Source organism: Platalea leucorodia, assembly GCF_965183815.1.
Source record: "Platalea leucorodia genome assembly, chromosome: W".
NCBI classification, from domain to species: Eukaryota; Metazoa; Chordata; class Aves; order Pelecaniformes; family Threskiornithidae; genus Platalea; species Platalea leucorodia.
The window spans coordinates 4706517-4733808 of NC_138859.1; the positions used below are offsets into that span (position 1 = coordinate 4706517).

Sequence of the window (27292 nt, forward strand, 5' to 3'; positions counted from 1 at the left end):
AACGCCACAGGCTGGGGGAGGAGTGGCTGGAGAGCTGCCTGGTGGAAAAGGACCTGGGGGTGTTGGTTGACAGCCGCCTGAACATGAGCCAGCAGTGTGCCCAGGTGGCCAAGAGGGCCAATGGCATCCTGGCTTGTATCAGGAATAGTGTGGCCAGCAGGACCAGGGAGGTGACAGTGCCCCTGTACTCGGCATTGGTGAGGCCGCACCTCAAGTCCTGTGTTCGGTTTTGGGCCCCTCACTACAAGAAGGACATTGAGGTGCTGGAGCGTGGCCAGAGGAGGGCAATGAAGCTGGTGAAGGGTCTAGAGCACAAGTGTTATGAGGGGCGGCTGAGGGAACTGGGGCTGTTTAGTCTGGAGAAGAGGAGGCTGAGGGGAGACCTTATTGCTCTCTACAACTGCCTGAAAGGAGGCTGTAGTGAGGTGGGGGTCGGTCTCTTCTCCCCAGTAACAAGTGATAGGACGAGAGGAAACGGCCTCAAGTTGCGCCAGGGGAAGTTTAGGTTGGATATTAGGAAAAACTTCTTCACTGAAAGGGTAGTCAGGCACTGGCACAGGCTGCCCAGGGAAGTGGTTGAGTCCCCATCCCTGGAGGTATTTAAAAGAAGGGTAGACGTGGTGCTCGAGGACATGGTTTAGTGGTGGGCTTGGCAATGTTAGGTTAACGGTTGGACTCGATGATCTTAAGGGTCTTTTCCAACCTTAATGATTTTATGATTCTATAGTGAAATCACACAAGCTTTGTTTCCTCGGGAAAGCAGTCTAACCAACAGAGCAAACACTGCTTTAATTTTTTGGAGAAGCCATTCAAAAAGTTACCTTATGAAGATGGGATTCCTAAGATTGCTAATGGCCAATGAGGAAATAGTGATAGACTGGCTCCTCATCTTCAAATTGTGTACACTGTAAAACATGAAAGTCTAAAACAGTCTGCTGACTAGGGAGTAATCTGCTGGTCAGCTGCTGTGGGTGATGCCTGTTTAGCTGGTAAGCAGAAATGCAGCTCCCAGAGTATGGAAAATAGAGGCAGTTAGCAGGGCAGTCAGCACACCAGGGAGCTCCAGACAGCATGGGGCTGTACAGCAATGGTGGTGATGTGCCACAGGGCTCTGTCCCCAGCACTGGTTGGAAACAACACCTCTGGTAAATTAAAAGCCTTGTTCCAGATGGAGCTTTAGAGGAAGAATGTTGCTGTTGAGGTCTGAGGTTGCAGGAATTGTCTGAAGCAGGAGGTAGTGGTGGTTTTGCTTGTGGGAGGTGTGCTCTGGTCAAAGAGCAGAGTCGCCAGGTAAAGGAGCTATATAAGGAGGTGAGCAGGCTGTTGTAGCATTAGGGAAGGCAAATGGATCAACAGGGTCTGCAGAGACCTTGCAAAGACCAGAGCCTGAGACATATAGTGCAAGAAAGAAGGGACAGCAAGAAGCTACGCTTAAACCAGTGGTGGATGGAGATAGATAGCCAAGATGGGGGAGGCCGGAGACTTGTAACTTCTGGAGCAGGAGAAAGGCTCCTTCTCTGCCCTTAGATCTGAACTTATAGGATCAGTACAGTCCTGTAATAGCTAATGCAGAGGAACAGGCTCTGTAAGGGAGGCTTCAGAGCCAGCTGGGCATGAATTGTGCATTAGCACCAGGAGGAAGCAGTGGATGATAATGGTTGGAGATCCCTTTCTGCAGGGGATGGAGGCACCCATCTGCTGACCAGACATGCTGTCATGGAAGGTTTCTTGCTAAGGGCCCATATCCAGGATGGTTGTGGAGAGACTGTTAAGACTTGTCTGGCCCTTGGACTATTACCTCTTGCTGCTCATCCATGTGGGCACCAATAACACTGCCAGGGGAGACCTGGAATATATCAAGAGTAACTACAGAGCTCTGGGGACAAAGGTGAAGGACATGGGTGATATTCTCAAACCTACATGAGGAGTGGATGCATTCTGTGAGTTAACAGCTGGCTGCATGGCTGGTGTTGCAGGCAGCACTTTGGCTTTTACGACTGTGGGTCCCTCTGAGGAATGAGGATTGCTAGGTAGAGCCAGGATCCATCTGACAAGGTGAGGCAAGAGCATCTTTGCCAACAGGCTTGCCAACCTGGTGAGAATGACTTTCAACTAGGTATGTTGGGTGATGGAGTTCATACCATGAAGTGACATGAGGGAATGGAAAATGAGGTGGAAAGTACATGGGGCGGGGTGATGGGAGCAAGAAAGCACTTGGAAGGATAAAGCAGGACAAAAGGGCCCCCTTCAAGTGCCTGTGCACAAATGCACACAGCCTGGGAAACAAACAAAGTGCTAGAGCTTTGTGTGTAGATGAAGAACTGTGATGAGTAGATGAGCTGTGGTGGAAAAGCTCATATAACCACAGTTCTGTGATGGATGGATTCAGACTCTTCAGAAAAGACAGGCAGGGAAGAAGAGGAGGGGAGTTGCCCTCTGTGTGAAGGACCAGATTGAATACATGGACCTCTTTATGGAATGGGCAACAAGCTGATTGAGAGCTTGTTGGTCAAGATGGGAGGAGAGGCCAGTGAGGATGACATCATGGTGGGAGTTACAAACTACCTGATCAGGATTAGAAAGCGGTCAGTCATCTTTAAACAACTTGAGGAATTCTCTGAATCACAGACCCTGTTCTTTATAGAGGACTTAAACCTCCCTGACATCTGCTGGAAGGGCAACACAGAGGGATGCAAGTAGTCAAGGAGATTTCTGGAGGGTGTCAGGAATAACTTCTTGACACAGGTACTGGATGGGCCAACCAGAAGTGACACACAGCTGAATCTGCTGTTCACTAACAAGAAAGAACTGGTTGAGGATGTGATAACCAATGGCAGCCTTGGCTGTAGCGACCATGAAATAGTGGAGCTCAAGATCCTGAGGGGATTGAGGAAGGAGAGTAGCAGAGTACAGACCCTAGACTTCAGGAGAGCAGATGTGGTCTTATTCAGGGGACTGGTAGGGAAGATCCCATGAGAGACAGCCCTGAAGGGCAAAGGAACTCCAAAGAGCTGCCAGGTCTTTAAGGACACCCTCCTCCAAGTACATGAATGGTCTATCCTGATACTCAGGAAACCAAGTAGGCCAGCTTGGCTAATCAGGGAGATCATAACTGAGGTCCAATGCAAAAGGATGTGCACAGGAGGTGGAAGCAAAGACAGTCTACAAAGGAGGAATTTAGAAACATTGCTTGGGCATGCAGGGATGGTATTAGGAAAGCCAAAGCTCAACTTGAATTGAGATTTGCAAAGGACATAAAGGGCAATGAGAGCTTCTGCTGCTACATTATTAGTAAAAGAATAAACAAGGAAAATGCAGGCCTGCAGCTGAATGGGGCAGGTGATTTAGTGACAGCAGAGGTAGCTAAGGTACTCAATGCCTTTTTTGCCTCAGTCTTCACAAACGTGGTCTCCCGAGTCTCTGTGCTTAGAGATAGTGTTCAAGGAGGAGAAGAATTACCAGTAGTGGAAGAGGATCGAGTTGGGAATCTCTTGAGAAATCTCAACCCATACAAATTCATGGGACCAGATGGGATGCACCTGAGGGTGCTGGGAGAGCTGGCCAGTTTCATTGTGAAGCTGCTCTCTATTGTCTTTGAAAGGCTGTGTAGATCAGGAGAGGTCCCTGATAATTGGAGAAAGGTAAATGTTGCACCCATTTTCAAAAAAGGCCAACAGAACAATTTGTGGACCTATAAGCCCGTCAGTCTCTCTTTGGTCCCTGGGAAAATCATGGAGCGAATCCTCTTGGAACGCATTTCTGAGCACAAGGGATAAGAAGGTGACTGGGAACAGTCAGTATGGGTTTATCAAGGGTAAATCATGCCTGACCAACCTCATTGTCTTGTATAATGAAAGGACTAAATTTGTGGATGAGGGGAGAGCAGTGAATGTCATCCACTTTGACTTTAGAAAAGCTTTTTACGTGGTTTCCTACAGAATCCTTGTAGCCAAATTGGATTGTTATGGTCTAGATGAATGAAAACCTGTCTGGTTTGTCAGGCTCAGAGGGTAGTGGTTAATGGTTTGTGCTCTACCTGGAGCCTGGTTATGAGTACTACAGGGGTCAATCCTGGAACCTGTCCTGTTTAAGATCTTTATCAAAGACCCGGAGGAGACAGAATGCACCCTCATCAAGCTTGCAGACAACATTACATTTGGGGGTGCAGTTGATATGCTTGAGGACAGGGCTGTCATTCAGAGGGACCTATTCAGGCTGGAGAAATGGCCTGAGAGGAACCTCCCAAAATTCTACAAGGACAAATGCAGAGTCCTGTACTTGGAATGAACTAACACCCTGCAATGGTGCAGGCGGGGGACTGACTGGCTGGGGAGCAGCTTTGCTGAAAAGGACTTGGGGATCCTGCTGGACAATAGGCTAAACACAAGCCAGTAGTGTGCCTTGGCAGTGACAAAAGCCAAACAGTATCTAGGGCAGTGTCAGCAGGAGTGCATCCAGTAGATTGAGAGAAGTGATTATTCCCCTTTACTTGGCATTTGTTAGACCTCATCTAGAGTACTGTGTCTAGTTTTGGCCCCCCCCAATACAAGACAGACATTGAGAAACTGGTGGGAGTTAATCAGAGGGCTACCAAGCTGGTCAGGGGGCTGCGGCACATGCTCTATGAGGAGAGGCTGAGGGAACTGTGCTTGTTCAGCCTGAAGAAGAGAAGGCTTCAGGGGGACCTAATAGCAGCCTTCTAATACCTATGAGGAGGTTACTGAGAGGACGGGGCCAGTTTCCTTACTGAGGTGCATGACAGGAGGATGAGAGACAGTGGCCATAAATTCAAACAGGGGAGGTTCCATCTGGATATAAAGCAAAATATTTCATTGCGAGGATAAGCTCTAGAGCAGGGGCCCAGAGAGGTTGTGGCATCTCCATCCTTGGAGGTTTTCAGAACTGATTGGACAAAACCCGGAGTGACCTGGTTTGAATTCATTGTTGACCATGCTTTGAGCAGGAAGTTGGAGTAGGTAGCTTCCTGAGATTCTTTCCAACCTGAATGATTTTATGAATTGTGATTATCCAGTGAATGTTCCCTACCTGTTGTATCAGACCAAACCAGATTAGAACACAAATACATTTGTTAGAAATTATCGTGTAGAGTTTGTTTCTTTTTTTATAGGTCAGACTGTCTTACTCAGGACCTTGAGAAGCCCAAATCCAAATTTGTGAAAGAGGTTTTGGAAAAATGCATGAGGTAAGTAAGATTTCCGAACATCTTGCTTTTGTAGTTACGTTAAATTGAAGTTTGGCTATTGCTTCCAGGTAATGATGCATTCCTTTTAACGTGGCTCTTGTCTTAAGCGTGCATATTTTCTCAGTTAACGTTTTTAGCTAAAGTCTGTTGTTTTGTCTTGCTCAGTTTAGTTCTAGTGTATCTGTTGTAGGGCACTGCTTTTCCTAGTGGACTGGGGGACAAATAGGTGGAGCAAGTGGAAGTGACATCCCACTTGTTCATGCTTCTAGGTACAAATTAAGAAGGCTTTACTTTTTCTGCTTGGGGATAGGTAAAAAGAGTTGATAATAGAGCAGGCAGGGAAGGAAAAAGAGTTCAGGCAATTTGCTAGAAAACAGTGGTTATTCACAGAAATAGGGGGGTTTATTATATCTCTAGTTTAAGATAAATAAGTATCTTGATTGTTCTGGGCATCTCTGATTCTCACGGACCTTAAAAAGAAGCTGCAAAAGCACAACAGCTGTTACGATTGGGCTAATGATTGTGCAAATGGGGGGTATTGGAGAGTGCAAGAGCAAAATGTTCAAAGAACCTATGTAATTCAGTATTTTACATGGAAAAAGCTTACCTGTTTTGCAAGAGTTTAATATACGAAGTGTGAAATTGTTGTGTTGCAAGAAGATTTCATTTTGTCTGTGGGTCCTTTTGATTTTACTGCAAATTTAGTAGAGGAATTCAGTGTTTGTAAGGTAAGAAAGATGGAAGGTAAAATGAAGCCATTTGGTTTAATCTTCCCCCCCCCCGCTTTTAATACCAGTATTTTACCAGTTGTCCCTGTAGCATCTTAGACTTGTGTGAGAATGAAATTCTAGTATTAAGCATCTACTAGAAAGTTTTGATTAAGTTAGCTCTTGCTATCTGTCAGGAACTACCATTGCATTGAGTAAATGTTTTGATTTTTTTTTTTTTTTTTGCACAGTCCAAATTAAAAAAATAGGAAAAATACTTTAAATCAGTGAGTTGAGTCAGCCCTGATGATGATATGCCATTATAATTCTACTGTTGTGAAACTTACTTACTTTTGTAGGCTTTCCTACCATCAGCGAATAATAGACATTGTTCCTCCAAGCTTTTCTGTCCTCAGTCCTGCAAACCCAGTGTGTATTTACAAATATGGAGATGAAAGCAATAGTAAGTATTTAAGTTACTGAAACTTCAATTCCAAGCAAATTGTTTCAAAGCAAGGGAATGTCCTAGCTTGAGTGTCAAGTCACTTAACTTCATGAAGGAGAACTCAGCTGAAATAAATATGCTTGATTTTGATTTAGTGCTATGTCTGGATCTTTCTAATCTAAACCATTTTTTTAAAAAATAAAAAAAAAGTCTAGCTGTATGGAGTTAAATCATGCTGAGGTGACTGCAGTCTAGGTGCTATAGCATTGCTTTAGTTTGCTGGGAGCCTAAAAAAAGAAAATTTCATTTATTTCCATCATTCAGGCAGAATACTGTGCAGAAATGAATGTAGCAAAAGATAATATGGACTTGATTTGAATGAATGGGACACAACAATAAAAGATTTTACTAAACAAATTTGGTTTAATGATGCAAGCAGAGAGGCAGCAAATCATGTGAAAGATCTGTCATTTTCAAAGGCAGAGATAAGTGAGAAAATGCAGGTAAGTATTGCATTTTCAAGAAGCTGATGGAAATTAGAATGGAGTTTCAATCAGGGGAGTTATTCCCCCCTCAACTCTGAAGGTGCTAGAAAAGGGCTTGAATTTGTGAAGGATAGGAAACCCACTGATGAATTTTATGGAATGGTCATGTGGACAGTGGTATTGGGAGCAGCAAGTTTTGGGGGTAGCTGGGAAGTGTACATGCTTCTCTGAGAGACACGCTGATGTAAAAATATTCATTCCATCCTAGACTTGAAAAGGATTATCTGAACTTTCTGTTTTCATTTAGGGTCTCTTCCTGGGTATACTGTAGCACTCTGTTTAACGATTGCAATTAAAAATAAGGCCAGTAATGATGAAATCTTCAACATTTTAAGAGATGTGCCTAATCCAAATAAGGATGACGATAATGGTAAGGACATCTGATATTAGGCATTGCAAGGTTGTCATTAGTTTTGCATCTAAACCATTTTGGTGTCCTGTAGTTATGGTTTCTGCCACTAATTGAACTGTATGCTTTCCTTTCTAATAGTTGGTTTCAGTTTAACAATAAATGGAAGTAACATAGAATTGTCAGTGTTTCTTCTGTTCTTGTCATGTACAGAGACAGGTCTGTTCTAGTTAATAGAAGCAACCTGGCCCTTGATGTGGGTTCTGCTAATTATCCACAGAGGTGGCAGGAAGGATTTTTAATGTTTTCCTTTGCCTTCAGCATTAGAGCTCTTTTCATGGTGTCAGCTTTGTCCCGAAGATCCAGTGCCTTTGCCCTACTTAAGAGCTTGCCTCCTGTTGATATAGTCCCATAGCAGTTAAAGCTAGCACCCTGGCTATCTTAGCTTTCCCTAGATCTAAATGAAACTGGCATTCTCACAATAAGACTTTACTCAAGTTCTTTCCAGCTTTGCTGTTGGTCCAGCCACACCTAATGCTTGATTTCCAAAGACAATGTGCTCTTGGGGTCTGAAAGGCGTGTGAGCTACAGGTTTGAGGAGTGATCTTTAAAACATAGGGACAGTTTGGGTAATACTGAAATACTTGTAAGTGTTCTGTTATGCAGGTACAGAGCAGCAGTGAGCCTTTTTTTGCTTGAGAGCCAGTATTGTTTCCCTTGATTTGCTATAAAGACCACATAGTAATTTATGTTCCTTTTCTTACCCATTGTTGCCAGCAGGTCTGCAGCAGTGTCCAGGGGATTCAGAACCATTCACCTCAAGTGTCCCACATCCCCTATGCACAATTGGTGCCCCCCTTCCCCAACCATTACAAATACCCAACCTCTGTATTATAATCATCTGCAGCTTCCTCTCTTCTCATCCATTCCCCCTTTCCCATGCTCTATGGTCTGCCTTGTCTCCAACCCAATGCAGACTTCTGCAGCATCTTCAGCTGTTGTTCCCTGCTTCTCTCCATCAGTGCTGTTAGATGCCACTAGCATAGCTGTCTCTCTGCTGCTATTTCTCATTAACCTGGAACTATTTCTACATGTTTTCTCCATGACAAATGGAAGTCCCAAGATCTGCACCTTTTAGAAGATATTTACTAACTCCCTGTTCAGCCTTGCAAAATCCAGTTGCTGAAACTTAATTTATTGTTTTAATTCATTTAATAAAAATTATCTTTAAAGATTTTGGAGCAACTTAAAACCTCTACTTGAAGTACTTATTGTTTTAACTTTAAATAACTTTCAGATGAAGGATTCACCTTCAATCCCTTGAAAATAGAAGTTTTTGTACAGACTCTGCTTCATCTAGCTGCGAAGTCTTTCAGCCACTCCTTCAGTGCTCTAGCTAAGTAAGTGTGGTATGTGCATTATATGAGGCTTACAGAACCATTTCATTCTGACAGTGAAGTGCCTGATAAAATAATAACTCATCTACAGGCTTCAGTAACATTTTAGATGCTACACAATGTGATGTGATGGTGTGTTTTGGGCAGAAGCAGTAACAATACTAAAAGGAAGGTAACGTGAAAACTAGGTTGCATAGCTGAATGGAGTTACTAACAAGACCATACACATCTTAAGCATGTTGATTGCATTAGGGTGAGGGTTCTGTCTGCTTTAAGTCTCTTGCAAATATAAAGGTACATATCAATTTGGGGTATTCCTGTTGTCACATCTGGGCATATCTGTGCTCTTCACCTGAGCATGACTCTGAGTACATCCTTGAATGTCTGTGATTCAGTTCCTAATTCTACCAGTAGCCCTGTAGGAGTTCTAAAATAGAGTCTGTTTGGTACTCAGTCACTGCACAGAAGCAATTAGGTCTTTCCTGGAGTTTAATGTTGGCAGAAAGTGCGAGAGAAAATGTACATCTGTGCAGTGGAAAATGTTGTAAATGTCTGTTATTGAAATAAATAAAAAAAACCCCAAAAATCTTTGTAGCTTTCTCAAGTGCAAATGTTACTCCTGAAATTGAGCTGAAATAAATCCCCTTATACCCTTCATTGTAGCCTACAAAGATGTCCTTCAACCCAGCTCTCACCTTGCTTTTGTTACTAACAAAAGGTATTGCGCTATGAGTTAGTTGCCTGCACAAGCATACTGCTGTTGGGTTGTGCTGTTGTGTTTAAATCAATCAATAACATGCAGGTTAGTCAGTTTAGAAAAACAAAACAAAACAAACAAACAGGGAGGAGATCATTTGTGTAGCAGTTCATCAACTCATTAAGTGTGTAGATATTTCTGTATGTGACTCCTAATTATGAAAATTTAATCTACCTAAAATATAAAGCGAGTTAATAGGAAGTCTTAAGTAATCTTTCTAACAAGTGTGGTGTGTTATGATTCTTTCTGCATACTATTGCAAAGTCTTGAGAAACACCCACTGTGTAATGAAAAATATCCTAGCTAGTGTTTGGATTAGCTACTTGCAAATCTATTATGTCCTCTTAATGATAGTTTCTAAATCAAACAAATGAGGCACTCTGTCTATACTTTCCTTTGAAAGAGGAAAGTTATTGCTCAAGCCACACTTTCTCTGTTTTTGGTTTCATTTGCATTACTGAACTTTATTTAGACTTTCAAAGTACATGAGACAAAGAGCTGTTACCTGACTGGAAGAAAAGTTGGATCTGCAAATGGTCACAATGCAGCAGATGACAGCTTATTGCCTGTCCTGGAGGTGCTTGCAAGTGCTTGACTGCTTTGTGATGCTAATGAATTTTATGTTTAGAAGACCCCAAAGAATAATGGGAGAGAAGTATTGCTGCAACTGGCTTTAAAATGTACTTACTGTAGTTTGCCCTGCTTTTTTTCTCTCACATCAAGCCTTAACTATTCTTCCTTAACTGTCCAACAGCACATTACCTTACTAGTATCTGAAGTGCTGGGAAGCCACCATAGAGTGGATCAGGTGGTTTGTTTCTTTGCTGTGTATTCTGTATTCCAAAGACTGATGCATATTTAAATGTGCAAAGCCATATAGCGTATGCATAGGGGGAACCTTTCCTAAACCTCTTTGGCTGGCTCCATCTGTGAGTTCACAAGCATAACGTACTTTGGAGCATCACAGAGAAGGAAAAGCTGGTAGATTAGTTCATTTCAAAATTAATCATTTGCTGAGTGTCCTGAGGAGCAAGCGATATTGCTTCATGTTGAGTGACTGCATACCTCCCATGACAGTATTATGTCTTCTACAGTGTGTTGCAACAAACAGTATGACTCAAAATCAGTTAAATTGGTGGGGTTTTTTAAATAAAAAATAATTTAAAAAAATCAACCCACAACTTGTTAAATATACCTAAGCAATATAAAATTTATTCTAGAATATTTTTGGAGTGCATGCTCTTAAAGGCATGCTTTAACTTCTAGAGGATTGACTGCAACTGTTTAAGCAAAACGAGATGAAAATAACTTATTTTTGACACTGTATACCTGATGCTGTTAAACTGTCTCAGTATGAAAGAGGTGGTCATGTGTCTTACTGGATTATTTTTCTATTTATACAACTTTATATACTTTACAAATGTAAAAGCTTGATTTTTGTCTGCACATGGAAGATTTATGATGACGGTTTATAATAAACAATGGTCACTAGCCTATAGTCAGTAACATAAGGAGCAGGACTCTGTATTCAGAACTATAGTGGTTTCACTGCTGCATATCAACAGTGATATCCATAAGGTCAAAAGGAGCCATTTAAACTATAGCTACATTACATAAACTGGGCTGCAAATACTAACATAGGAGTCAGCTTAACTCTACTGAAGTAGATGCTCAGTGCTTTCCTCAGTAGAGGGGAGATTTAATAATGGTCTATGGTTATGGAAACACCTATCAATAGGCAAAGTCCAAGACACAAAAAGCAGCAAATTTCACTCTGCCTGCATATAGATAAGCACACCTAGCAGCAGAGTTCTCTCCTGCATTTAAAAGCATGAGAACTGTAGCCTAGCTTTGAGGAGTAAGTTTGCCCCTGAGGCAGGGTTACATTGCTTTTAGGAGTTGTCTTGTCTCTGCAACCTTTTAAACTCAGGACAGTTCTATTTGTCAGGGGGCAGCCTTTCCAGGATTGTTGCAGATTGGCCAAAAGAAAATGTTGGGACCATCTAAACCACTTACTATGTGTCTCCTGCTTCATTGCCCTGATCCTAACCCCTCCATTGACTACTTATATTTCTTTAAAGGTTTCACGAAGTCTTCAAAGTACTTGCTGAAAGTGATGAGGGGAAACTCCATATCCTGAGAGTTGTATACGAGGTTTGGAAGAATCATCCGCAGGTAAGAGCATCAATGGCAGATATTTGTTGAAGTTTCCACTCACAGAAAGTCATGTTAAAATATAAAGCATTCCAATTTCCTTTGTTTACTTAAAAATACTGTCTATTGTCTATTTGTATTTAAAAGAATTGAAGTTGTGTTTACTACTGTTAAGTGCTTTAAACTGGACATCAAATTTATTCTCTATCAGTGAGACTTTCACATTAAAAGTTCAGTGTAGAAGACTTTCAGCTTTGTCCTATGTTGACTATTGGGACTTGCTTCTCTGATGCTTTGTCTCAAAATTCAGTTCTTGTATTTTTGCTCTTGGGAATAGCAGAAGTACTCACTTGAATGAAAAGTGAAGTCATCACTCTCATGAGGAGTAAAGACAACTTGTTAAAATGTGAATGCATACTTGGCATGATTGATACAGCTCCCCTAGTTTGAGCATTTTTAGGTTCAACAAATGAGATGTCTGCTTTAAGCAGTACTAGCTTCCTAAAGTGTTTGAAATCACCCATTAGTTTGACTAACGTATTTGCAAAGTCGCATAAAACCAAACTTGACTCTAATAACTTTTCATACAACCCAGCACTGGTTGTAACTTAGCCCACAGTAATTTCACAGACTCCATGTTGCAGCAGGTAAACTTGACCGTTTCTTGTGGTAGGAATGACCATCTTGTCTTTCCCAAAATGTAGATGATTGCTGTTCTTGTTGATAAGATGATTCGAACACAGATTGTTGATTGCGCTGCAGTAGCAAACTGGATCTTCTCTTCAGAACTTGCACATGATTTTACTAGGTAACAAGTGTGGAATTTCTGTTTTCAGTTGCTTTTTATCTGATTTTTTGTTTTAAATGGTTAAAATCCATTTTTTTAACTTAAAATAATTGTAGTTTTTACTTTCATTATTTTACTTTCAACTCTACATAAAATTGTGTTGCTTCTCTAAAACTCAAGCTTTAGTATTTTCCTCTGAGCTGCAGTGTGCATTTCTATGTCCTGCAAAAAGCTATGCTAGCAAGATTCATGCAAGTAGCCTGTAAGTTTGCCAAAGTGGAAGGAGAAGCTCTAGGACCATTTCTGGACAAGAACCATTAACCCTGTTGTATAGCTGCTAGCCTGGTGGAGTTTTGGCTTGCACCTAGGGCATGTATCCTGCATCACCCTCAGATATATTGTTTACCGAGAGTGGTAAAAATGCTTAGACCTGGCAGTGTGATGTTAGTAGTGTTGCAGAATGATTCTGAAATAAAGCGCTGGTTTGGTAATTCAGTGCAAAGTACAGGTAAGAAGTGAGTGATATGCTTTCTTAATATTGAATGTTTGCTCACTCCAGTAGATGTCCTAGGTAATAAGGATGAAATGTAAATTTCCCCCAGATCAGTGTTGTGCGCTTCTCTATTAATTTAACTTGCTCTGTAGCAATAGAAAGTTGCCCTGTTTCTGATGGTTTGAATAAGAAGAGTTGAGAGTTATAGCAGACCTGTGCATTTTCTGTCCTGGAACAGTGTGCATTTTATTGTTTTGGGTTCTGCATCTTTCCTAGGTTCTATGTCTGGGAAATATTACATTCCACAATTCGTAAAATGAACAAGCATGTACTGAAGATTCACAAAGAACTGGAGGATACTAAGGCAAGATTGGCAAGACAACGCAAAAGAGTAATTTGTTTATTTTTTTTATACATATATTTGACACTAAGTAACCTGCAGGCTGTCATGTTTCAGACTGACACGCAATTGGTTCTTGGAGGGACTGAATAAAAATACTGTCAGGAGGCATATTTACACATGTTGCCATCTCTAGTACTAGGACACTAAAGCTGACACATTTTTCGTATGTTTTTCTAAAGGCTGTTAGAGCCTGAGAATTCAGTGAAGTCTTTAAAGTTCACGTGCATTTGCACCATTCAAGGTTTTTCTTGTAAGCTTTTGTTCCAACATGAGCTTTCACTCTATGTTTTGAATCTTGGTTCCTGTTACATTATTGGGTAGCAATAGGAACACTCAAATTCATACTCAAGTTTACTGTAGGTTCTGTTAGTTACTTTCAGATTTTACTAATAAGTAGTCATTTAGGACCTCGTATCTTGTGTGGAGAAGAGCATGGAAACAGCTAGCTGTCATTGAGAAGCAGAGGTAGTTGTCGCTGTTCTTTTAACAAATGCTGCTGGATTCAGACAGTTGCATCTGTCTTTTGCTTCTCTTGGATTTTATTTTTTAATGTCCTTGTATGACCTAGACTACTATTTACAGTGAGATGACTATCAAATATTTTTAGACACATCATTGTGTGGACTCTTAAGTCCTAAGTGATAGTAGAAGCTTGTTATTCCTGGACAAGCAGCTGGGTTACTGGGATTTTGTACTGCACTTGGGAAGAGAAGGTGCTTTCTGTGCCTTCCCCATCCGAGTGTTTTATGGCACCAAATACTTTCAATGTCCCTAGCCAGCCACTCCAGTCTAATTACTCCTTTTTTTAATTCTCTTTTGGCTATTTTGGTGCTTTGGGTCTAAATAATGATGCTGTAAAATACGGTGAGAATGGTATCTCCTGTAGCAGCCCCAGAGGGCAGGACCCAAGACATTTTGGCTGACTACAATATTTAATCCTGATATCGAATGAAGCCAATTTCTAGAAATTATTTTAGTTTCATAGAAATGAGAGTATTTCCTTGTTGATCTATGGTCTTCCAGTACCTGCACAAAACACTAGGCTACTTCTAAATCTTTGGCCTAGGTTAACATCAGAATTTGGCACAACATGGAATGCAGGTAGGATCATGCAAAAAATGTCACCAGCACAAGTCATTTCCTATGAGCATCAGCTGAGAGATCACTAGGACCTCATGGTTTGTTGATGTCAGTTCATCCCAACTCTTGCAGCTCTTTTCCTTGCTCATTCCCAGCAACAGCCATGGTAGTTGCTTACCTCCTCAATCTATGTCCATCAGCAATTAACAAATGTTTGTGAGTATTGAAGAGCTATTCGTTGATTTCACTGTGAGGCAAAGAGATTGTCTATTATCATTCAATGGATATGCCTATGCTTTTGTTTCTGTACTGTCTCCTAGCTGCAGCTCTTGAGTACAGAGTGCTTCAAAGGGCAGTGTTATGCCATTAGATAACTTTTGTAAGTAAATGTATTAGGTCTGGCTGGGATGGAGTTAACTTTCCCCACAGCAGCCCTCATAGTACTGTGCTTTGTATTTGTAGCTAGAACAGTGCTGATAACACACCAATGTTTTGGCTACTGCTGAGCAGTGCTCCCACAGCATGGAGGCTGTCTCTCTAACTCCGCCACCCCCAAAGTCCAGTAGGCTGGGGGTGGGCAAGAAGTTGGGAGGGGACATAGCCAGGACAGCTGACCCAAAGTGACCAAAGAGATATTCCATACCATATGACGTTGTGCTCAGCAATAAAAGCTAAGAGAAAGGAGGAGGAAGGGGGGCATTCGTTATTAAGGCGTTCATTTTCCGAAGCAACTGCTATGCGCACTGAGGCTCTACTTCCCAGGAAGTGGCTGGATATCGCCTGCTGATGGGGAGTAGAGAACAGATTTTTTTGTTTATTTCCTTTGATTCCTCCCATGGCCTTTGCTTTTATTTGTTAAACTGCCTTTATCTCGACCCACAAGTTTTTAATCTTATTTTCTCCCCCTGCCCCACTGTGGAAGGGGAGTGATAGAGTGGCTTGGTGGGCACCTGGCAGCCAGCCAAGGTTAACCCACCACAGTAAAATAGACAAAATATGAGTAGTTCTGGAAGCAGATGCTTTACCAGACTGCAGATCCTCATTGAGGATGTAAAATGTCAAATTTTGATGGCCCCAGTGCTAAGTGGACTGGCATGTTATGGGATGAGGCCAAGGCTTACCTGCCTGCTCCTAGGGGAGTTAACACAGTGTCCACTGGTCCTTGAGCAGTTAGTCGGGGGGGGGGGGGGGGTATGATCCTGTGGTGAAGAAAATGTCAAAATTCTCAATTACTACAAATTCTCAAGTCCTTCTGCTTTAAATATTGCAGTAATTCAGAGTTGTCAGAGTATCTTTCAAGTTACTAGTTTGCATTCAAAAATATAAATTGCAAGTGTGATTTGCATACAGTAGGTGAGTTGGCACATGGCCCTATTTTTGTCTTAAGTTGCACATACTCTTTTTACAAAAAAATGATGTTTATAGCTGTTAATTTATGGATATTATTGCATAGAAACAACATAGTGAGACTGAAGTGATATCTGTAACTGAATGTATTGAATGTGCCTTACTCTACCAGATTCCCCCTTTCTTGCTATACATCATTTAATCACAGAATGACTGAGATTGGAAGGGATCTCTGGAGGTCATCTTGTCCAATCCCCCTGCTCAAGTAGGGCCACCTAGAGCCGGTTGCCCAGGAACATGTCCAGATGGTGTTTGAATATATCCAAGGAGGCAGACTCCACAACCTCTCTGGGCAACCTATTCAAGTGCTCAGTCACCCTCACAGTAAAAAAAGTGTTTCCTTATGTTCAGACAACACCTTCTGTGTTTCAGTTTGTGCCCATTGCCTCTTGTCCTGTCACTAGACACCAATGGAAAGAGCCTGGCTCTGTCTTCTTTGCACCCTCCCTTCAGGTATTTATATATATTGATAAGATCATAGAATCATAGAATGTCCTGAGTTGGAAGGGACCCACAAGGATCATCGAGTCCAACTCCTGTCCCCGCATAGGACAACCCCAAAATTCACACCATATGTCTGAGGGCATTGTCCAAATGCTTCTTGAATGTTGTCAGGCTTGGCACCATGACTGCCTCCCGGGGGAGCCTGTTCCAGTGCTCCACCACCCTCTGGGTGAAGAACCTTTTCCTAATGTCCAGCCTAAACCTCCCCCGGCAGATCTTCCTGCCGTTCCCTTGGGTCCTATCGTTGGTCGTCAGGGAGAAGAGATCAGCGCCTGCCCCTCCTCCTTCCCTTGTGAGGAAGCTGTAGACCGCAACGAGGTCTCCCCTCAGTCCCCTCTTCTCCAGGCTGAACAGACCAAGTGACTTCAGCTGCTCCTCATCCGGCTTCCCCTCTAAACCCTTCACCATCTTCGTGGCTCTCCTCTGGACACTCTCTAGTAGCTTTGTACCCTTTTTGTACTGTGGGGCCCAAAACTGCACACAGAGCTCAAGGTGAGGCCGCACCAGTGCAGAGTAGAGCGGGACAATCCCCTCCCTCGACCGGCTGGCCATACAGTGCTTGATGCACCCCAGGACACGGTTGGCCCTCCTGGCTGCCAGGGCACACTGTTGGCTCATGTTCAACTTGCCGTCGACGAGATGGCAAGATCCCCCCTGAGCCTTCTCTTCTCTAGGCTAAACAGTCCCAGCTGTCTCAGCCTTTCCTCAGGAGAGATGCTCCAGTCTCTTAATCATCCTTGTGGCCCTTTGCTGGACTCTCTCTACTATGTCCATGTCTCTCTTGTACTGAGGAGCCCAGAACTGGATACAGCACTCCAGGTGTGACCTCACCAGTGCTGAATAGAGGGGAAGGATCACTTCCCTCAGCCTGCTGGCAATACTTTGCCTAATGTAGCCCAGGGTACCATTAGCCTTCTTTGTGGCAAGGGCACATTGCTGGCTCATGTTCAACTTGGTGTCCACCAGGACCCCCAAGTTCTTTTCTGCAAAGCTGCTTTCCAACTGGTCAGCTCCTAGCATGTACTGATGCACGGGGTTGTTCCTCCCCAGGGGCAGGACTTTGCATTTCCCCTTGTTGAAATGCATGAGGTTCCTGTCGGCCCATTTCTGCAGCCTGTCAAGGTCCCTCTGGATGGCAGCACAACCCTCTGGTGTATCAGCCATTCCTCCCAGTTTAGTATCATCAGCAAACTTGCTGAAGGTACAGTACACTCTGCCCTATCATCCAGGTCATTAATGAAGATGTTGAACAGGATCGGACCCAGCATTGACCCCCAAGGTACACCGCTAGTTACTGGCCTCCAACTAGACTTCGTGCCCTCTGGGCCCGGCTGTTCAGCCAGTTTTCAATCATCTACCTCACTGTCTGCTTATCCAGCCCATACTTCAACAGCTTCTCTATGAGGATCTTATGGGAGACAGTGTCAAAGGCCTTCCTGAAGGCTAGGTAGACAATATGTGCTGCTATCACCTTGTCTACCAAGCCAGTCGTTTCATCATAGAAGGTTATCAGGTCGGTCAAGCATGACTCCTCCTTGGTGAATCCATGGTGACTACTCTTGATGACTGTCTTGTCCTTCATGCGCCTGGAAGTTGTTCCCAGGATTAGCTGCTCAATCATCTTCGCAGGGTGAGGCTGATGGCCTGTAGTTCCCTAGGTCCTCCTTCTTGCCCTTCTTGAAGAGAGGGGTGATATTTGCTTTCCTCCAGTCTTCAGGCACTTCTCCCAATCACCATCAAAGGTTATTGAGAGTGGCCTTGCAATGACATCTGCCTGCTCCCTCAGTGCTCATGGGTGCATCCCATCAGGGCCCATGCGCTTATGTACATCCTTTTTGCTTAAGTATTCCCTGACCTGATTGTCTTCCACCAAGGGTACATCTTCCTTGCTCCAGACTTTCCCCCTGGTCTCTGGGGCCTGGGATTCCTGAAGGCTGGTCTTGCTAGTAAAGACCGAGGCAAAGGCAGCATTCAGTACCTTAGCCTTTTCCATGTCCTGTGTCACCAGGTCCCCTGTCTCATTCAGCAATGGGTCCACATTTTCCCTAGTCCCTTTTGCCATTTATGTACTTACAGAAGCCCTTTTTGTTGTCCTTGACATCCCGTCTCAGATTCAATTCCAGGTGGGCTTTGGCTGTTCTGACATCATCCCTGTATTCTCAGACAATGTCTCTGTATTCATCCCAGGTTACCTGTCTCTGCTTCTACCTTCCTTTTTGTGTTTGAGTTTGGCCAGGAGTTCATTGTTCATCCATGCAGGCCTCCTGGCATTTTTGCCCAACTTCCTGCTTGTTGGGATGGACCACTCTTGAGCTTGGAGGAGGTGATCCTTGAATATCAACCAGCTTTCTTGGGCCCCTCTTCCCTCCAGGGCCTTATCCCTGAAGAGGCCAAAGTCTGCTCTCAAGTCCAGGGTTGTGAACTTGCTTTTTACCCTTCTCCCTCCTCTTGGGATCCTGAACTCCACCATCTCATGGTCACTGCAGCCAAGGCTGCCTTTGACCTTCGCATCCCTAACAAGCCCCTCCTTGTTGGTTAGTAGGAGGTCCAGCAGAGCACCTCTCCTCGTTGGCTCCTCTATCACTTGGGTGAGGAAGTAGTTGTCGATGCTCTCCAGGAACCTCCTAGATTGCTTATGCCCTGCTGTGTTGCCCCGCCAGCAGATATCGGGGTGGTTGAAGTCCCCCGTGAGGACCAGGTCCTGCGAACGCGAGGCTGCTCCTGTCTGTCTGTAGAGGGCCTCATCTGCTTGTTCTTCCTGGTCGGACGGCCTATAGCAGACACCCACTACAATGCCACCCTTACCTGTCTTCTCTTTAATCCTTACCCATAAGCACTCAGTCAGCTCATCAGCTATCCCCAGGCAGGGCTCCGTGCATTCCAGCTGTTCTCTCACATAAAGAGCAGCTCCCCCTCACAGAGAGTACCCAGCCACAATCTTACTGAAAGTATTACTGCATGGACTTTCAAATGTCTCTGCACATTCTTGCGTATGGCTCCTTTGACCAGATACCCTTAAAGGAGCAGACACTCTCCTTCTACATACCCTTAAAATGAAGTGGTCAAGGAACCTGGGTCAAACTTTATTCTGTGCAGACCATCAGTGAAATGAGTATATTTCTACTAAAAATGTATCAAGGCTCTAGTGTTACAAAAGTTAATGCTAACACCATCGTATAAAAACATGGCAAATACTGTGGATCAGGGTTTATGCTTTAGGCAGTAAGCAGTTTAGCTAGGGTACATATACATGAGATGCAGTCACATAGTTTACTTCAGTGTAGACACACTCCAATTATTAGCAAGTGGAAGAAGCTGTTCACGAGGGTAAGGGACAGTTATCCTTGGAGATACTGAAAATTTCACTGGACGAGGCCCTGAACAACGTGATCTGATTGGACCTGCTTTGAGCAAGAGTCTCCATCAGTGGAGATATTCAAAACCCAATTGGACAATGTCCTGAGCAACCTGCTCTGGTTGACCCTGCTTGAGCAGGGGTGGTGGTGGTGGACTAGATGATCTCAAGAGATTCCTTCCAACCTCAATGATTCTGTGATACTGTGTGATTCTGAGCAGCATATTGGACCAGAGACCTCTAGACATCCCTTCCAACCTACATTATTCTATGATCATTCAGCTCCGCCCATGACTCCTTGAATGACCTCCCCCCAGTGCTGTTTTGTTCTTAAGAAGATCGACTAAAGGGTTCTCTGTGAGTCATCTGTCTTAATCCTCAATTGCTCCAGGCTGTGCTGACAGAACAGAGATCTCTCAGGCACAAACAGCTGCTGCAGAATCTCACCTGGTTGTTCAGGTGGACTGAGAAAGTATTTTCTGATGCTTTGCACCTGACAAAGACAAAGCACTGTATGATCATGCCTCTCTGCTGGCCAGAGGTTTCAGCACCATCTTTGTCCATCACCATCTTGAAACTGTTGTCACTGTGTTATTCTCCAGCTTCAAGGATAGAGACACTGAGCAGTCTCATCAGTAAGAGCCACTGTAAAATGCATTGCTGCCCGAGGTGTTACACTCCTTTTTAGTACCTGACTTTCCTGGCACCATCACCTTGGCACTAGGAAATGGGACCTCAGGGCTCTCCGTATTCCTCGTCAGACTCTCTGTTGGGATAAGGCTGCAGCAAAACCCTTTCTGTCCCTGGCATGCACACCTCCTTGTTGGGCCACTAGAGTCTAAGCCTTCCACTCTGTGATTAGAGGGCTGGTGCCCTCTGCTATTTCACAGCATTAGCTTGAGCAGCCCTTCTCACTTGCATGAATCTTATTGGTCTTTCTGGGACTGGCTGTCCCTAGAGTTTTTGAGGAGGGCCACCAGCTTGTGGTTACATTTTCATGTGGTTGCAGAGGCTTGCAACACCTAGTGGGCGTTTTCCATTATCTAAGCCCATCAAAGGGTTCCTTGCCCATCAGTAGGCCTTGCTGGAGCCAACCTTGGTGATACAAGAAGTCTTCTGTTGCCCTTAGGTGAAGCATGTGGAATGGTACTGTCGGGTTGTATTGGGCAAATTAGCAATTATGTCCGGTAATGGAGATCAGATTGGTATTGTGATTGAACCGTATATTGCAATTGCTATATTTTGCTAAGTGTAGCTCACATTTGTATTGTGATTTCAGTATATTTTGTATCACACTGCTAAATTAGAAATCATGTGTAACATCAACTATCTTCAAATAAGTAAACTTGATATCAAACATTACACCCTCCACACGTAGAATATCTAAAAGAACCTGGTCAGAGAATATTGGACTCTGACATCTGGTCATAGGGGATGTGCAAGAAAGCTGAGCCCCCATTAAAATTGATTCTGTCATGGTTTCCCTGTGTAATGTCATACAAGTCATTTCACTCCTTAATCTTCCACTGATCACAAAAGTAATAACACTGCTCTGCCCTTGCAGGACAGGACTTGGTCATGACAGGAACCTGAACACGTGTACTGGAAGTGCAGGCCTCATAGCTGTGGGGGCTCTGAACTTTGCAATTGCCCAGTCTCTGCAAAACAAACCCTCAGTTGGAACTTCTTCATTCCTGACACTTCACAGATTGTATTTTTTTTTGCCAACTGCCTCTGATTTTCTCCCCACAGCCCCAACCCTTGACCCCACATGCTTTCACACCTCATTTTAATTTTTTGGTGGTGAGTACTCAAATATGTCAAAGCCATTTGACAGGCTTGTTTGCCTGTCTTTCAGCACTTCCTCCTCCACTTTCATATGTTTTCTGTTGTCTTGGATCTTACTTCGCTTCTGGATTTCCTTCAGTGGTATCCTATCCTTCCTCTCCAGTCATGGTACTGGCTTGTGTCTGGTTTTCTGGAATGTCTCTTCCCCAAGAAATTGTGGCAAGGAATTCATAGTTCCAGAGCCTGGTCTCAAGCATAGCAGGACAGGCCCTACAAAGGGAAGTAGGCAGCTGTTTAGCACTCACAGAGGACATTCAAAAACCAGCATTAAACAATGCATTAAAAAATCTGGAGGGGAAAATATTAAAGCACTTGACTGGAAAGATTTCTGGAGTTTATTCACTGTGGGGAATATTTTAGCCATTAAATCATTTTGGTTTGTATCTATAATTTTTATGCATCTCATTTTCCTCCTTGCTTGTTTCTCTAGAAGTTAATGGGCCCGAGAACTAACAGCACCTTACACAAACACTGGACAAATGAAAAAGGGTTCGGGCTGCTCTCCACATGCCAGACTTTGTTAATTTCATTCAGCTACTCCTGCGCTGTCGGTGCTGGCTGGACTCCAGTAGCCAGGGAGTAGATGTCTCCCTGGTATGATTCTGACTGCAAACAAATAGGAAATCCAGAGTCACATCAGACACTAGTTACAGTTAGGTTTGGCACCATGCTTAGGAGCATGGCAGAGGAAGTATTTTTTTTATCTTGATTTGAGATGTGCACCACAAATGTTTACCAGCACTGACACAAAATTTTCTCACCTGCCCTGAGCTTCCCTCCTTCTGATCTAAATCATTGCTTGGAAGAAGATAATTTTGAAGGTCTATTTTAATTCATTTCAGTAAGGCTTTTACAAATCCAGACAACATATTGGGAGATGGGTAATGTGGCCCTTGTTAACACAATGGATACAAAGGATTGGCACAAGCCACAAATCATCAGCCAGTCTGAGATTAATTGGTTCAAGGAATAATGTTTGAGGAACACAGGCTGCGCAGCCTGCTCACTTCTTACCATAACTCTTCCAGTGGGCAGTACAGCTCCTCCAAGACAGCACACCTCCTGCAGAACAGAGGGCCTTCTCTCCTGGTATCAGAAAGAGGCCCCAGGCACTCCCTGCAGCTTGGGACTTAGGTGCTTTTATCATCCGAAGCTCTGTCTGTGTCAAAGCCTCTGCCCTAGCAGGGGCAGCTGTTCCAACAACTGCTGGAGAATCTGCCCTGTGGCATGTTACCAGCATATCCAAGACTGTTACAAATTCAGCTGAGGCACCTTTCTGCACAAACTGCTGCACCTGTTGGCTGCCTTCTAGGCCTGGCTCTTATATTGGCCTTTCCCGAGCACAGGCTAAAAGGGTGCTTGACCCTCCCTAATCAGGAGACAGCGGCAACAAAGGCTCCATGTACCTTGGAGCCTTGTATAGGACTTTCCTTGTGTAGGACTTTTCGTTATCCAATTACTAGATAGCAGATCTGATACAATGTACTCCTTTTTTTAAAGGGGAACTAGCATGGTATTTTTATTGTTATGAGGTTAACTGCCTTTCTGGCCCTTTTTAATTGGAGAGCATCCACTAGGTTTCATATGTAGTCTTCCCACTTGAACACTCTGGGCTCCAGTCCCTTTCTTCTAGCTGTGCTAACCCACCAGATCCATCTGAGTTCTGGCACAAGATATTTGTTTTTGGCAGTCCTGTGACATCAGTGAGGTTCTTGAATGAAATCTGAGTCCTGGAACAGTGTTTAGACAAGTTTTTTAAAAGGTTTGCCATAGATATGTTAATGAGCTGCTATTTGTCTGTTGATGATAGTCAGCCTACTGTCTTTTTGTGGCTCCACTAGAAAATGATCTTGCAAGTCTTTAAACCTGTGTGGTGGGTTGACCCCAGCTAGCAGCCAAGCACCACACAGCCGCTCGCTCACTTTCCCCTGCAGTGAGATGGGGAAGAGAACAGGAAGAGCAAAAGCAAGAAAAACTGGATCAAGATAAAGACAGTTTAATAAGTGAAGGAAAGAGGAAAAAAAGTGATACAAAGGCAGTCACCCACCACCTCCCACCAACAGACCAATGCCCAGGCACTCTCCGAGCAATGGCTACCTTGGAAGACCAAACCTCCATTTTTTTTTTTATTGCTGAGCATGACGTCATATGGCATGGAATATCCCTTTGGTCAGTTTGGGTCAGCTGTCCTGGCTGTGTCCCCTCCCAGCCTCTTGCCCACCCCAGCCTATTCACCGGAGGGGCAAAGTGGGAAAAAGAAAAGGCCTTGATGCTGTGCAAGCACTGTTCAGCAATAGCTGAAACATTAGTGTGTTGTTGTAGTGGGTTGACCTTGGCTGGCAGCCAGATGCCCACCCAGCCACTCTCTCACTCCCCCTCCTCAACAGGACAGGAGGATAAAAGAGATGGAAAATCTCATGGGTCAAGATAAAGACAGGGAGAACACTTACCAATTACCATTATGGGCAAAACAGACTCGACTTGGGGAAAATTAAATTTATTGCCAATTAAAATAGATTTGGGTAGTGAGAAACAAAGACAAAAATAAAACAACACATTCTCCCCAACATTTATCCAAGGCTCAACTTCACCCCTTCATTCCCCACTCCTCTACCTCCTCCCCCTCAGCATTGCAGGAGGGATGGGGAATGGGGGGTTGCAGTCAGTTCATAACAGTTCCTCTCTGCTGCTCCTTCCTCCTCACACTTTTCCTCTACTCCAGCATGGGTCCTCTCCATAGGCTGCAGTCCTTCAGGGAATATCTACCTGCTTCACTGTGATCTCTCCACAGGCTGCAGGGGAATCTTTGCTCTGGTGCCTGGAGCACCTCCTCCCCCTCCTTCTTCTCTGACCTTGGTGTCTGCAGGATTGTTTCTCATACATTTTTTCCCTCGGTTCTCTCTGCTGTGTAGCGTTTTGCCCTTTCTTAAATGTTTCACAGAGGTGCCACCAGCTTCTCTGATGGGCTCAATGTTGTCCAATGGGGGGTCTGTTTTGGAGCTGGCTGGCACCAGCTGTGTCCAGCACAGGGCAGCTCTGGTCTCTTCTCGCAGAGACCACCCCTGCAGCCCCCCCCACTGCCAAAACCTTGCCACATAAACCCAATACAGTTTTCAATGCTGTTTTAGTCACAAATCCAAAACATAGCACCATATGGGCTGCTATGAAGAAAATTAACTCCGCCCGAGCCAGACCAAGTATAACCTGCCATGGTTCTTCTGTTTAGGTTTTTGTTTGCTTGTTTGTTTGTTTCCAGGCCTTTTCCATCCTGGCATTGTCTCAAGTTGATTCAGCTTAAGCTTCTCATTCTCCTTCCTTCCAAATTTCCTTCTTGATTCATATTTATAAAGTAAGCAGCCCTCAACATATAGCACTTGAAAGGCTACAGAGCAGCTTCAGTTGTGCTGCAGACTTTGTGTTTGGCCAATCAAGAGGCCTGTTTATCATTGCAATGGATACTAGCAGAATCCACAGGTAGTCACATCTCCAGTTAGTTGTTTCGTTTTTACTTACAGCGAGAAAGTGATGAAGATGATGACGACGACGATGACCGAAGTAGTGATAGGGAAGATGGACCTCTAGAAGAGCAAATAGAACGCTTGCAGGAGAGAGTAGAATCAGCCCAGAGTGAACAGAAGAATCTCTTCCTTGTAATATTCCAGGTAATGATGCGTGATGTCTTTGCAGCATCATTTGTATCTATCTTAATCATTTTCTTGGGGTGAGTACATGGGAAGGGGTAGATGGGCTTATTCTGGATAAGAATCAAAGAACTGCCTAACTCCCCTAAACAAAAATTGTTTCAGCATCAAGAGCCTGAGAAAACAAGTTCTTTTGATAGCATGCAATTTCCTAAACAAACAAAAGGTATTTTGAATATAAGTAGTTACTCTACTTAGTGTCTCCTAAGTGAAATATTCATTCTGACATTGCTGTTCAAAGCTTCTATCTGTCAAATGTCCTATGGATTATCTCATCTGAAGCTAATAACCTATTTTCATCTAAAAAGATTTGCTGAACCAACATTCTATTTGTTTTCTTCTACAGCGTTTCATTATGTTGTTAACTGAACACTTAGTGCGCTGTGAAACTGGTGGGATTGATGTATTTACACCTTGGTACAAAAGCTGTATAGAGAGGTTGCAGCAAATCTTTCTACAGGTAAGTAAGTTTCACTTCTTGGTTTGGAAGGCTTTGGGCAGCTTCTGGAAAGAAAAGCTTACATGATTTGAGAGCTGAGCTCGGTCACTTATTTTTACCAACTCCAGTAGAACAGACATAGCTGACATCACCAGTCTTTTTCAGGGACTAGTGTGAGTTTTGGCTGTGTCTGTCTCTGGTTTTGACCCCATCTTTGCTACAGACTTGCTAAATGACTGGAGGGTGAACTCCTTAATTTGTTTCTTGCACTGTGAGTATAGTGCAAAACAATATTGAGATGTGGTTGTAAATGTAGCTGAGTTTTTCTTACCACATGTTATAGTAAGGGTAGAGTCTTGAGAGAACAATTATACCAAAATAAGTGCCTAACAAGTGGATGAAAATGTTTTAAATTTATGTATCTGATTATAATGAATAGCTATTTAAAAATATAGTTTGGAACTCTTGGCTCTATATTAAATCTGGCAACAGATGTAAAAAGCCAGTTAAGTAACTGCCTGAAAGCAACAGACAGAGTAATAGAAAATTATTTGTGTTTACATGAACATAAATTGTGTTAGAGGATGGGAAACTGCATGGGATTAATGGCATAATTCCCTCTATGGGTTAGTCTCTACCCTGATCATAAAAATAACTTAATGCTAAAGCAAACGTCCTGAGTCCTGGCATATCTGTGCAGTTGCCTCTACACACTATTCAGAATCAGGATTAGAACTGAGTAGCTACAGGGAACCCAGTACTTCTCAAAACAGGATTTCAATGTATGCTCCATTCTTGCAGTCGACAGTGATTAATGTGTTGTGTAAATTAGATGTGCTTGTTACTTCTGGTGAAAACATTTGATCTGTGACAAAATATGTCTTGACTCTTCTGCCTGTTCTTGTATATGAAGATGAATGAAAACAACAAAGGTTTATCTTTTTATCTGCAGCATCACCAGATAATTCAGCAGTACATGGTGACCCTGGAGAACCTCCTGTTTACAGCTGAACTGGACCATCACATACTGGCTGTATTTCAGCAATTTTGTGCTCTGCAGGCCTGAGGATTTTCATGTGTTGTTTTATCTGCAAGACAAAACCATTTTTCTTTAATGAGAGAAGCTCACCATGGGGAAAGAGGAAACTCTTTAATTCAGAACAGCTTTCATGTGTTCCTATATAAAGCAATACAGTACTCTAACTAATAGTAACTGGTTTAGCATCATAAGTCTTATTATCTATGACTGAGAGAGGATTGGTGTGGAATAATGTATGTACTCTTTTAATTTGTCCTTTAATTTAGTTTGAATCTTTATTTCATGATAGTATTTTTGCTTCTTCCCTCTGTTATTTATATGACAATAACAAATAGGTCAAAAAATTGCAGAATTGGTTACCTCTGACTGTTAAAGTAAATAAATTGCAGAAATGTGAAACAGGATTTGTGGATGTTGCAGAAATGCACCTCTTCAGTGAGCAGTTTGATAAGATCTTGGTAGTATGGCACAAGAAAAATGACTTAACTCTGGGCATGTGAAACACTGAGATTTCAAAATAGTCTAGAGCATGTGGGTTTGTCTATCAAACTGACTAGATTATCACAGTTTGAAAGAACATGATTGACAAACAATTGAAATATGTTTTTTAAATGTATTGTCTGGTGTGTTATTACAGTAGCTGCAAACAGCCAGTAGAGAAATTTCATGAACAATTTTT

General features: G+C 43.2%; 1 protein-coding gene across 1 annotated transcript in view; it reads left to right on the forward strand.

Moving 5' to 3' along the window:
- Nucleotides 1-26640, forward strand: part of LOC309601490 (nuclear cap-binding protein subunit 1-like) — a gene marked incomplete at both ends in the record, with an annotated part of 56230 nt that extends 29590 nt beyond the window's left edge. Inside the window, 10 exons of the mRNA XM_082334516.1 lie at nucleotides 5129-5203; nucleotides 6270-6373; nucleotides 7148-7270; nucleotides 8547-8649; nucleotides 11485-11578; nucleotides 12262-12365; nucleotides 13114-13228; nucleotides 24950-25096; nucleotides 25482-25595; nucleotides 26527-26640. Of these exons, the coding sequence (XP_082190642.1) occupies nucleotides 5129-5203; nucleotides 6270-6373; nucleotides 7148-7270; nucleotides 8547-8649; nucleotides 11485-11578; nucleotides 12262-12365; nucleotides 13114-13228; nucleotides 24950-25096; nucleotides 25482-25595; nucleotides 26527-26640 (1093 nt within the window). The remainder of the gene's footprint in view (nucleotides 1-5128; nucleotides 5204-6269; nucleotides 6374-7147; nucleotides 7271-8546; nucleotides 8650-11484; nucleotides 11579-12261; nucleotides 12366-13113; nucleotides 13229-24949; nucleotides 25097-25481; nucleotides 25596-26526) is intronic.
- Between the last annotated feature and the right edge of the window lie 652 nt (nucleotides 26641-27292).